This window comes from Callithrix jacchus, chromosome 6 (assembly GCF_049354715.1).
Source record: "Callithrix jacchus isolate 240 chromosome 6, calJac240_pri, whole genome shotgun sequence".
Classification (NCBI taxonomy): Eukaryota; Metazoa; Chordata; class Mammalia; order Primates; family Cebidae; genus Callithrix; species Callithrix jacchus.
In genome coordinates this window covers 36,071,037-36,083,164 of record NC_133507.1, presented here as the reverse complement: position 1 = coordinate 36,083,164, position 12,128 = coordinate 36,071,037, and the positions used below count along the sequence as shown (strand labels likewise).

The 12,128-nt window shown below is 61.9% G+C and overlaps 1 protein-coding gene and 1 long non-coding RNA gene across 2 annotated transcripts in view; one reads left to right on the top strand and one right to left on the bottom strand.

The window, feature by feature from the left end:
* Positions 1-4,734, bottom strand: part of HS6ST1 (heparan sulfate 6-O-sulfotransferase 1) — a 50,090-nt gene extending 45,356 nt beyond the window's left edge. The window contains exon 1 of the mRNA XM_008998549.5: positions 3,900-4,734. Coding sequence (XP_008996797.3) covers positions 3,900-4,426 — 527 coding nt within the window. The 5' untranslated portion in view covers positions 4,427-4,734. The remainder of the gene's footprint in view (positions 1-3,899) is intronic.
* Positions 3,433-12,128, top strand: part of LOC144576614 (uncharacterized) — a 36,725-nt gene continuing 28,029 nt past the window's right edge. Inside the window, exon 1 of the long non-coding RNA XR_013518819.1 lies at positions 3,433-3,563. This is a non-coding gene — a long non-coding RNA (uncharacterized LOC144576614). The remainder of the gene's footprint in view (positions 3,564-12,128) is intronic.

Here is a 12,128-nt window from a genome sequence, read left to right as displayed (position 1 = left end):
AGGGATTATGAAGGGAAGGTGGAAACTGTTGTGTGCCACAGGAACAAAGGCTCTCATCTAAGGCCACCCCCACCTGGTCCACCCCACCAAGGAGCCCCCCAGGTTCTCAGGGAACAGCATGGCACTCAAGACTGACTGTGAACCCAAGTCACAGGGAAAGGGTGGGAAAGAGCCCAAGAAAAAAACATTCTCATGGTGCCAGCATGAGGGCAGTGCCCACTTGGCATTAAACCACAGCAGTGCCAATGCACTGTGCAGGTGCCAGGGTGGCAGATGGGAGAGCAGTTGAGGCATCAAAGACAACACGGGAGCCAAGGAACAGAAAGCCAGGGGAGGCTTCCTGGAGGAGGAGGCATCTGAGCACAGACTGAAGTGAAGGGAGGGGAGGAGGCAGAACAGTGGGGTAGGAGAGCAGCCGTGCCAGGTGCAGGGCACGCAGGCCCAGCACCAGGAATTTCTGGAACCTAACAAGGCTTCAGAATCACAGAGAAGGGGGAAGGGCACAGGTCAAAGACGAGGCTGCAGGTACCGAGAGGGCATACCATCAACCTGCGGGTCCTGCTGCCATCCTCTGGCAAGGAAGCACTGTCTCTGCAGGGCAATGTCACAGAGGCTGCAAGCCCACTGACGGCTCCAGAGAGGCCCTGCTGCAGAGAGGATCCCTCCAGAGAGGCCCTGCTGCACCGGGACCCCAGCCGAGGTGGCCCAGACACCACACTTGGGCTCCAGATGCTCTCTGTGGTCCTAAATGAAGCCTACATAATTTCAGGAACATTTCTGGGGTGGCCCGGGCAAGACCTTGACTGTGCCTCCTCTTTGCGTTGCCTTCAGGTGAACGGGAAGAGGAAGGAGGGAGGTTCTGGCTCTGAAGCACCATCAGGACCCTCTGAGTGACAGCGGCGGAGTGTGGGGTGCTGAGACCTTCTAACCGGGTGGTCCCCGGAATGGCTGGCCATTTGGCTGCTGCTTGGGGATGGCCACAGCTCTCCAAGACCAGCCAGCGAACGTCCTTCCAGGGCAGTCTTACAAGCACTCTGGCTGATGTCAGCAGGTGAAGCAGCCCTCATGGCGAACACAGGACCAAAGAGGGACCTGCCAGCACTCTGCTCACACACCTGTTCCTCTCTACCAAGGCAGCCAAGCACAAACAGCCACTAGAAGTTCCAAACCATATTCCAGGAAGATGTCAAAAACCTGTCCATCTCCACGTGTCACCTGAGTGTACGCCCAGCTCAGAGCAGCCCAGGCGGACACTGTGCAATGGGGAGGCTGGCAGCTGGGAAGAGCCCCACATCTGTTACTTGCATCCCAGGCCCACCTTGCCTACACCCTCACAAACTGCAGCAGGGGCTGGGAGGGGCTTGGTGGAGAGGTTCCGGGAGTCAGCCTTGGGCAGGGAGACGGACAGAGACAGGAGGAAAAGAGAGTCTCAGTCCCCAGAGAACAAGGAGAGGGCAGTGCAGAGCTGGACTGAAGACATCACGGGAGGGCCAGGGTGACACCTGAGTCTCCCGACATCAAGCCCACTCAATACTGGGCACCCCAGCAGGGGATGGGCACTGTCCCTGACAGAGAGTTGCTGGGTCCCTAGGCAGATGGGGGAAGTGCATCCCAATTGCCACAGCACAGCAGTTTAGCCTAGCCCCAGCCTGGGCCAGAGGACTCAGGTGGTGGGACAGCCTCAGCAGGGGGACCTCAGTGCAGCTCGGTCCAGCAAGCACAAAGCCAAGAATATCTTGGCCTTCCAAGGAAGCTCATTAAAAAAACAATCTACCTAGTGCCTGCAACATAAATGCAGGGAGTGGAGGCGGAGAAGAGGCACTTGGAGGGCGGGGCACTGTCACCTGCCTGGTGGCACAGCCCACTTGCAGAGTGGGTGGCAGAGGGTGTCTCCTGAGGGCCCTGGAAGCCCCTCCCCACTGGCCGCATGCTGCTGAGCTGGCAGTTTCCAGGCTGGCAGCCCACCTCGGCGAGAGGCATCTGTGTTTTCCATTTTTGCTCCACACATGCTTTCTGGGCAGGGGGAGCTGGGCCCCTCTGGTGCACCACCTGGGGCCCCACGTGGTCCTCACACTCTCGTGGACAAACTCTGGAGAAAGGAGGCCAAGGCCTTTCAACCATGGGACCCACAGGGGTGCAGGGCTGCAGGTAGAGCATCCCGGTTGCAATCCGGGGCTGAGGTGGCCTCTGCTGAGCAGGCTTACTTCAAAGGCTCCAGCTTCTTGGCAGCCTGAAGCTTCCATGCACTCCTCTTAAGCTCCTGAGCTGTTAAGTCCCTCTGGCAAAGGGGGCGGCCCCCACCCTCTCACCCACAACAGGCAGGGAGGCGCCTATTGGGATTGGTCGGTCACCAGCTCTGGGAGCCTACTGCTCTGGCTGGCAGAAGGGCGGGTGGGGGCATGGCTGCAGTCCCAGGCCCAGCTCAGCCTAGCAGAGGGCGGCTGGACCAGGTTTAGGGGGCTCTGCAGCAGGAATATGCATCTGTGCAGAGCAGACCAAGGCTGGGCCAGAAGCAATCCTTCAGGGACCCTAGACAGGCAGCTCTGTGACCACCAAGTGTAAGGGGCCCAGAACATCACCTCCCAAGCTCGGAGCTGGTGTGTGTGTGATGCCCCTCCAACTCTAGGACCCCAATTTCCCGACAGTCTGAGAAAGACCACAGAGCAACGACTGAGGGCTGTGCAGGGGAGCAGTGACTTGGACTCTGCTCAACTCCAGGCTGGCCAGACCTTTGAGGCTCCCCAAGCACACCTGAGAGCCTGCAGCCTCTGGACTCAGAGACAGCCACACACCTACAGCCGCCCAGCCTCCTACCCCCAGCCCATCTGCAAACTCAGTCCCAAGGCAAATTTGGAAGAGAAACAAAAAGCAGGCAGGAAGCCCTGCTACTGGCCCTTCCCAGCCCAGACTTCAGGGAGGAAGGCAGAGCAGGGCATCCCTGCAGGACAGATGGGCACCAACCAGAACAGGAGGAAAATAACCCAGCAGCACCCCAGGTGCCCCTACAAACTGCTTCCCAGGAGAGCTGCCCCGGCACCCTCCCATGTCCTGCTTCCTTACTGCTGCTCAGCTCTGTGCTCCCCACCTCCCGCAGACATGGAGCTGTGGGACCCCAGGGACGGTGTCTGCAGCACAGGTTCCCTGGACCAGCTCGGCTACCCCCAACCTGGCTGGTGGCTTCCTGGGGAAGGTAGGTCCTATCGTTAGCTTTTGTTCCTTTCTCCAGGCAAGCCTGTGCTGGAAGAATTCGGCGGGTAGGCCCGCTGAAAGGACAGGCGGCACTGCCTCCTCCCCGCCCCCAGCCCCAGGTCAACAGGGCCTTTGTTCTACCTGCACACACCGGCAGGAAGGCGGGCAGAGCCAGCCCCCTTCCCTGGCAGCTCCCCCACCCTCTGAAGGCAGGCACTCTAGGCACAGGGGCGGCCCCTCACTACTCTCACTTCCACTTTGGGGACCACAGCACTGGAGGGGCACGGAGAAGCCAACACTCCAGGTGGGCCAGGCACACCCCCGGAAGCCCTGGTCCCCAGGGCCGGCGGGCCAGACCTCATGGCGTACTGCAGGTGAGGTGGCCCGAGGGCAGTGGGTGGCGACCCTGGAGAAAACCCCAGCGGCTGCGCAGCCATGCCGGCAGTGGGACAGCACGAGGCAAGAAGAGGGTGAGAGCGAGGTCAGAAAGCTCAGTGACAGCCGGCCAGAGCAGAGGAGCTGGGAGCCTCCAGCGTCCGGCAGGTCGGGAGGGGTGGTAGCGAGTGGGGGCCCCGAGAGGGCCGGAAAGGGGGCTGGGGAAGGCAGGAGAGGGGGATGGGGAGGGCAGGCCGACCCAGCACAGCCCGGCGGGCACACGGCCAGGCCTTGGGGGCGCAGCCGCGCGAGGATCCCGCCGCCCCGGCGCTCACCTGGGAGTGCGCAGCGCGGCGGGGTCGCGGCGGTCCAGCACGCCGGGCACGCAGTTGGTGAGCTCGGTCCAGTCGGCGTGCAGCCCGCAGCTCCAGCCGGTGGAGAAGCGGGAGAAGAGCCAGGTCTCGCGGCGGTTGGGCCGGTAGCAGGTGCACTTCTTCTGGCCCGGCCGGCAGTCGCAGGGCACCTCGAGGCGGACGTTCTGCACGAGGTGGCGGCCGAAGGTGGTGCCGCCCGTCTTCTGGATGTGCAGGAAGACGATCACGTCGTCGCCCTTCATGTCGAAGCGCAGCGAGCGCTCCAGCTCGCGCACCGGGAAGTAGTACTTCTTCTCGTAGTGGGGGTCGGGCGTAGGGAACAGGTCCAGGTCGTCGGGCGGCGCGCGGCCGCCGGGCGCGCCCAGGCTCAGCCCCGGGCCCGCGTACTGGTACAGGATGAGCATGAAGCACACTGAGCCCGCCACCACCAGCACGAACTTGCTGGCGCGCTCAACCATGGTCCTGCCGCCGGCGCGCCGCCGCCGCATGTGTCACCATCGCCGGGGCCCGGGCGCGGGGCGCGGGGCGCTGGGCCTGGGAGGGCGGGGGGCGCGGGCGCTGCTGCCTCCGCTGCCGCCCGCGCTCCGGCCCAGCCCGGCTACTCGGCGCCCAGGCCGCCCGCAGCGGCGCGGGCCCCGACCCTTCACGGCGCCATGGTTGCTCCCCGCCCGGCCTCGCCTCCCGAGCCTAACGCCCGGCTCAGCTCCGCTCGGCCCCGCTCCCGGTCCCGGCCCTGGCCCGCACCGCGTGCCCCGCGCCCCCTGCACCGGCCCGCTCCGCGCCGAGAACGCTCTGCGCCGCCCCGCGCGCCGCCGCGTCTCCGCAGTCCGCCGCCGCCCCGCCCCGGCCCGCCCCCGGCCCGCCCCCGTGGCGTCTCTTGCCGTCGCCGCCCGCGCCGATCCTCGGCCCCGCCCCCGGAGTGCCTGGGGCCGCGGCGGGTGCAGGGCGCTGGGACCTGGGTCTGTCGGCAGCGGCGAGGCCGCTGGCGGGCGGGCAACCGGGGACTGGGAACCGATTCCGCCGGCAGAGGCGTGGGGGACCACCGGGCAGCGCGGAGCCCTGGCGTGGGCGGCTCTCCTGGGGCGGAGACGGGGCGCAGCTGCTGGCGCCTCAGGAGCAGGGGTTCCCTCTCCTCCCCAAGTCCCGGCCACCCGCGCCCCCGCAGCGCGCGAGGGAGGAAAGGCCTTGACCCTGCACGCCGGGGCTCTGTTTCAAACGCCGGCCGGCCAGGCTGCACTTCCAGGGACCAGGGCGGCGGGGCCCCGCGCCGCAGGGGCCAGGAAGGAGAGGGAGGCTTTGCTGCCGATCCCTCCACCCCGCGGCTGGCTTTGGGACGGTGCCCGGCAGCCCCGCTTTGAGGAGATGCTGGGCTGTCTGCAGAGGCCTGCGGACCGGCTTCATGTCTCCCTCCTTGTTTGAAAGGAATTTCAGCCAAGGTGCATTTTCCCTCTCCGTGTTTATTATATTCCAGTGAAAAAGTTATAAAACGTTGGGCCAATTCTTAAGAACCGTGAGTGCCCACCAAAGAGTCTGGCTTTCGTGGGTCGCTCGGAGAGTCCAGCGGCCCGGGCCCATCCTGGCTGTCGAGGCCTCGCTCCGCGTTGGCTCACGTGCGGGCAGGGTGGTGCGGACTCCTCACTGGCGTCCCAGGCTGGGAAGAACGCGGCATTCGTGGGGCGCCAGGAACCCACTCATGCTGCCTGGGTTCTAGCAATACTCAGACTTCATTTCATGTCCCAGCCCTTTGGAAACGCAGGAGAGGGGCTGGGTTGGGCCCGGATCTCACAGCGGCAGTGCCGCCCACGGTGGGCCCTAGTGTGTCGGCTCAGGCCAGTTTGGGCTCTGGGAGCGAGTCTGGCTGCCAGGTGTGGGCTTCCAGTGTCCACATCAAGCCCTGCTGGGGGCGGAGCGGGGGTGCCCTACCTTCTGTTAAGGTCTGGAAGCGATGATCGGGGGTCACTTATGCCTCACTAAAGCTGTTAAACATAGGCAGCATCACACCAGAAAGCCCTCCTGGAAGCAAATCCAGAGAGCTGAAAAACCCACACCCCACACCCAGCTGAGCAGGTGGCATGCAGTTTCCAAAAGCACCGCAGGGATATCCGCTGTGGACAGGGGGATGCAGCACCCTCAACACAGCCCAGCGCAGCCTGGAGTCCATGGTGTGGGGTCCTCAGTGAGACCTGGGGCCCCGAAGCCCCTGCTCCTCTTGTAGCCTGCTTTAAAACTGTCCCTGCCCCCCAGGGGGCAGTTTGGTCAGGCTTCTCCAGAAGCGACTCATTCCTGTGAGGAGTGGGGCTGCAGTCCCAGTGGGACACAAGTGAGGCCACCCTACAGTGTGCCTGGTCCTGCCTGCTTCTGCCTGCAGCCCCTCGATGCAGTCTGTGGCTAAGCCCTGGGGAGCCTTCCTGGAGGGCTGGGGGAGCAGAGCTGCCCTGGTCCACCCCCCAGATGTTCTTACCCACATAAGAATCCTCTACAAAGTGCTACATCATAACTAAGGCTGCTCTTTTGGAGACCTGCTGGGTGCCAGGCATTGTAGAGGTGTCATTTCCAATTCAGTCAGCAAGTCTGCGAGGGCAGGCTGATACCCATTTACAGAAGAGAAAACTGAGGTTCAAAGGGGTTAAGACCCTGGTTCCAGGGTCAACCACTGTCACCCTGTGAGAGTCAGCAGAGCTGGGATCCTGATGCCTGCCATAAGCCTCAGAACCCTGCCTTCCCTCACCTCTGCACTTGCCCAGCTCCCCAGGCCAGGGGTGAGGGCTGTGAGAGCGTCCACACGGGCCACTACTCACTGCCACCAAGGGGGAACACGGGCCCAGAGTGCTCAAGGGAAAGCTGGAGCAGCTCCGAAGGCCCCACCCTGTGATGATCTCACTGTCCCAAACTGAGGCCCAGGCAGGGAAGAAGGGCCTTGATAAAGTCCCAGAGCAGCCTGACCCGTGGAGGAACATCTCCTGAAGAAGCTGTTTAATCTAACTTCATACCTGCCACACTGGCTGATGGGGAGCACCCACATTAGCCAGGAAGCCCTTTCTTTCTAGAATTCTCTTAGGAGGGAAATCTGCCTGGTTGGCTATAGGACCTTGCTCAGTCTTCCATTTTGATTGAAGTCCTGCCCATACACGTGAGACCCCAAGGCTGTAGGTGAGTTTCTGGAGTCTTAAAGTCAAGTCTGATGAGCCACCCATCAGTGGACGCTCCAGCCCAGTGGAATGCAGCTCCAGCCTTCTCTGGCGCGCAGCTTGCATCACGCTACTCCCCACCACGTCTTGCTACTCCCCGCGATGAGTCCGCAGTGTCATGTTCTGGAAAATGGACAGAAACGCACAGGCCGGGGCTGGCGTGGGGTTTCAGGAGGTCAGCGGGCACAGCCAGGCCTCCAGGAGGTGCGCTCTGCGCGCTGTGTCCTTTCTTTCGTAGGTCATCTGTTCGGTGGCCAAAGTTCGCCCCAGCCGGGAGGGTGCAGGTGAACTGTTTGCTAAGGGCAGCGTCTAGCCCTGAGTGCTTGCGCAGTCCTGGGAAAAGCACTCACAGCTCTTCTGCTCAGTGGCTTTTTCCCCTGAAGATTCACTTCACCAATTATTTAATGTGTGATCTCTGACTTAGTGGCAAAGAAAAGTAAAAGAACGCGGCAGGGGCAGGCAGTGATGGTCCCAGAAAAACAAGTCACTGCACTGCTCGGACAGTGCCAGCCGCAGTAACATTGGGCTTCATGAATGAAGCCTAATTCGCGCCCACCGTGCAGTCTCAGAGTCTGAGAACCACGAGATCAACCGCGGCACCACCTCCCGGCGCACAGTCCTGCGGGCGGCCGCGCGGGGGCAGCACGCGGCCCGGCCCCCGAGCCCGTGGTTGACTTTGCAAAATTGGGGGATTTTCCACACTAGCTTCCCTCGTCGTTCGTCCGGCGGCTGCCCATTGTTATTTGCAAAGAGGAGGAGGAGGGCAGCCGCGTGCGTCCTCAGAGCCACACCTGGGGCCGGTCCCGCTGTCCACGCGGGGCGCAGAGACGTGTTTTGTTGGGGGACAAACTTTTAGAGGGGACTCCGGTTCGCGCTGACCCGCGGGGTCCGGCCTCGACCCTGACCCGGCGGCAGGCTGGGGGCGCCGAGCTGCGCGTCTTGGAGGCCGCCTCCTCCAGGGTGGCCAGCCCAGGTCCCCAGCCGCCTCCTTCAGGGAGCCCCGCGGCCCGTTTGCCGCCCAGCGGCCCGGTGCCGGGCGCCTCCTCCAGCACCGCGGGGTCCCCGGGCTGCCATGCGGCCCGAAGACGCAGCGGGTCTTCCCAGGGCCCAGGGACGCGTCCCCGCCGCTGCCCGCGGACCTCAGGCGTCCTGGTTTCGAGGGCCGCACTGGAAGAGGCCCGGGCTTCGGAAGGGCCGCTCGCTTCCCTCCACCCCCCGGGCCTCGCTACTGTTTGCGGCCTCCCTGCAGGACCTACAGGCCCGCTTCAGTCCTTATGGGAAAAGGGTGGGATAAACAGGAGAACCTGAGCAATTCGGAGGGGCAGCGGGGCCCTGGGCTTCCCCGGCCCCAGGAGGAGCCGGTGTGGGCCTTGCCCGCCTACCCTGCTGCCCGGTGACCTCCACCTCCTCCCCGTCCTCGTGGTGTGGCGTGGGGTTTCTGGCAGGTGGGGGGTTTGGTCTGCTGCCTGGCCGGGATACGAGTCTGTCCAGCGGAGACCACCCTCCTCCCCGGGTAGCTGGGCTGTGGGCAGGACCGGCGGGTTCTGCCAGCTTGGGAGGCAGGACAGGGACCTGGTAACGTTGCCCCAAGGGCATCGTCCTGGTTCTTCTGCTTGGAACTTCCCAAGGGACACGTCTTTAAACGGCCGGGGCTGAGGCGGGCCCACAGCCTGGATGGGGTGGGGGATGACTGCTGGAAGCTCCAGTGGCCAGTGGGTCTCCTCCCAGATGGCTGTCATTGTTTTCTGTGCCCAGAGGGGCTCCCACCCAGCAGGGACAGTGGAGCTTGAAAAGCTCCACTGGTGGGGAGGTTCCTTGGGGGTGGGGTGGGGTGGATAGCTGCCCTTTTGAGGGTGAAATGGTCTAGTCTGGGAAAAGCCACCCCACCACCATGGGGTGCTTGCTGCTCCCACCCCAGCTGCCTGGAGCCACCAGGGGCTGGGGCACCGGTGGGAGAAGGAGGCCTGGGTCCTGGGCCCTGATAATCCGGAAGGGTGTGCTCAGTGCCCTCCAGACAGCCTGGCTTCACCGTCGGGGCTGGGGACCAGTTCCCGCCCTGCTCTCTTCGGGGCTGTGCTGACTCACCAGCTCCCACTCCGTCTGTGGAACTCACCCAGTGCCACTGCCCTTCCTGGGGGATGACGGCCCGCCCCCATGCTCCCTGTCACCGTCACTGGCTTCTGCTCTTTTTACCTCCATTCATTGCCACTGTCATTAAAGAGTCACTAGATTATAGTTGGCCTGACAAGTCAGTTGACTGTTCTGGCGGAAGCCACCAGGGTCTTGGTGGGCTCTGGACCCTGGGTGGGGGCACAGAGGTGGGACACAATGGCGGCTTTATGGAGAGGGCCCTGCCTGTCCCGGTGGTGGTGTGGGGAGGGGCTCACCTGTCCTCAGGCCAGGCCTCGCAAGGCAGGTGTAAACCTGGCTGGCCTTGGTACTTCCTGGAAGCTCTCAGTGACCATGTTTCTTTTTACACCAAATAACAGAGCTTCTTGCTGTTCATTTCTCTCCCTGCCTTCCTTTAAGAAGGAGAGTTTGTGGGAGTTAGACACTCAGGAGGAGAGGGGGGACCTTGGCCCCTGGTGGGAGGAGCTGCAGCATCTCCTCTAATCTCACAGCAGCCAGGGACAGGGTCACAGCATGGGTGTGCGGTGTACCAGGCCATCCACTTGACTGAAGGCCTGGGCTGGTGACAAGGTGCCTGGTGCTGTGCAGGCCTGCAGACAAGAGGGAGGCCTGCACGTTTCTGTCAGCAGACGGGATGGGGCACGTGCTCCACCCAGGGCTTCAGGCTGCGTCTGTGACAACAGTGACCTCCCTGTGGCCAAGGAGTGCATGCTGAGCCCTTGTGAGGCCTCATTTCCTATAATCCAACAGCAGCTCTCTGGGCCCCTCTTTACAGACAGAGGCTGAGCCGCAGGGAGAGGAGGCCACTTGCCAAGGTCACAGAGTCCACGTCTGTCCCGTCCGCATTGCAGTGCTGTCTTCATGCACTGGACCAGACTTGGGCTGGGCGAGGGCTCCCTGGTAGGTGATTAGCCCGTGACTTTGGCTTTTGGGTGACTGAGGTTGGGACATTGCTGCTACCCTCAGGCTGGTCCCTGGAGGGACTACGTGGGCTGTGGACCAAGGAGGAGGGTCTCAGCCTCAGTGATAGGAAAGCAAAGTTAAGCATTGTCATTAGGAGCAAAGGTGCTGTGTCCACACCCCAGCTCTGTCCGACCAGCCGTGTGGCCTTCAGCAAGTTACTTAACCTCTCTGAGCCTTGGTTTCTGCATCTGTAAAGTGGGGATAATTATGGGACCTACTTCATAGAGTCATGGTAAGGAATAAGCAAGCAAACGCTTATTCCAAAGTCCTGTCTACGCCAAGGGCTACGTATTCCTGTTGTGGATTTGTGGGAAGCGCTGTATCAGCATCTGCCTGTTCAGAACTAGCTATGCGCCTCCCTGTGTACCAGGCCCTCCCGTGCGCTGGCCTCCTCCGTGCATGATGGTACTCAGTGCTCTCAGCTGCCCTGTGGACATCATCCCCTCATTTCTCAGGTTGGGGAGCTGAGGCTGAGCAGAGGATAGTGACTTGGCCAAGGAGACAGTGTCCCTTCCCTAATGAGAGCCTCGTTGAGGGGTCTCTCCACCTTCCCACTTCCTGGCTGACCGACAGCCATTGGGAAACCCAAGCCCTGGGTTCCAGGGCACAGCCCTGTCTCCAGCCTGGCCTGGGGTTGTAAGGTGCCCTGCTGCTGGGCTGTTCCTCCTGTCCTAGGGTCTTGACTCACTCCCCTCCCTCTTCCACCTTTCTGTGCCCTCCTTTGACTATCTCTGGTGCCATTTTCAGGGTTTGTAGCTGAACTTAGCAGGGGAGCTGGAGAAATGGGTCTATGCCTCCTTGTGGAGACCCGAACTCAATCATTGCTTTTTCTTTTTTTTTTAGACAGAGTCTCACTTTGTCGCCAGGCGCCAAAGTGAGTGCAATGGCGCGATCTCGGCTCACTGCAACCTCTGCCTCCTGGGTTCAAGCAATTTTCCTGTCTCAGCCTCCTGAGTAGCTGGGACTACAGACACGCACCACCATGCCCAGCTAATTTTTGTATTTTTTTAGTAGAGACGGAGTTTCACCTTATTGGCCAGGATGGCCTTGAGCTCTTGACCTCCTGATCCACCCGCCTCGGCCTCCCAAAGTGTGATTTTTCTTTTTATCTTCTCCCATCTTCTTGAGAGCCCGTTTCACTGTGTGGCAGAGAAAACCTGATGTGCTCCCATCCTGTAATCCCAGTCTGATCCAATAATTGTTAGGCTTTATTTGCTTTCTTAACTTTTGTTTACGAAGAGTTTCAATTCACACTAAAGTAGAGAGGTAGCAGAGTGAGCTGCACCTGCCCCCACAGTGACCACAGCTGCCAGCCTGTGCCTGCCCTGCTGCAGCCTCCCTCCCCAGTGGAGCGCCGAAAACCAACCCCAGATAACATGACACAGGCTTTCCCCGAAGGTGCTGCCCTCTGCTTTCTAGCTCCGTGTTATCCTCAGGCCCTATCTCAGGGCTGCTTGGTTCCTACTTGCACACCCCGAGAGAATGTGTGGTCTTCAGAGATCTGAATTCTTTGGGAGTCACAGAGGGCCCCAAAGCAAGAGCAAAGGGCGAGGTTCATGGGCAGCGGCCGGCCCTGGTGTGAGATGGCCACTAGCCAGCGGGGAAGGTTGGTGGAGCCTGCTTGGCGTGCCACAGGCACAGGCACCAGGCCTGTAGTTGGCAGGACCCTGGGCCTTGCCACAACCCGCAGACCTGGCTGTCCTGGGAAAAGCCCAGCCCTGGTGGGCCATAGGGGGCCAGCCTGTCCCTGCCCAGAATGCAGTCAAGCTCTGCATCCCCATTTGAGGCATAAGAAGCCTCTAGGTGGCCGGGCGCAGTGCCTCACACCTGTAATCCCAGCACTTTAGGAAGCCAAGGCAGGAGGATCACCTGATAGTTCAAGACCAGCCCAGGCAAAATAGTGAGACCT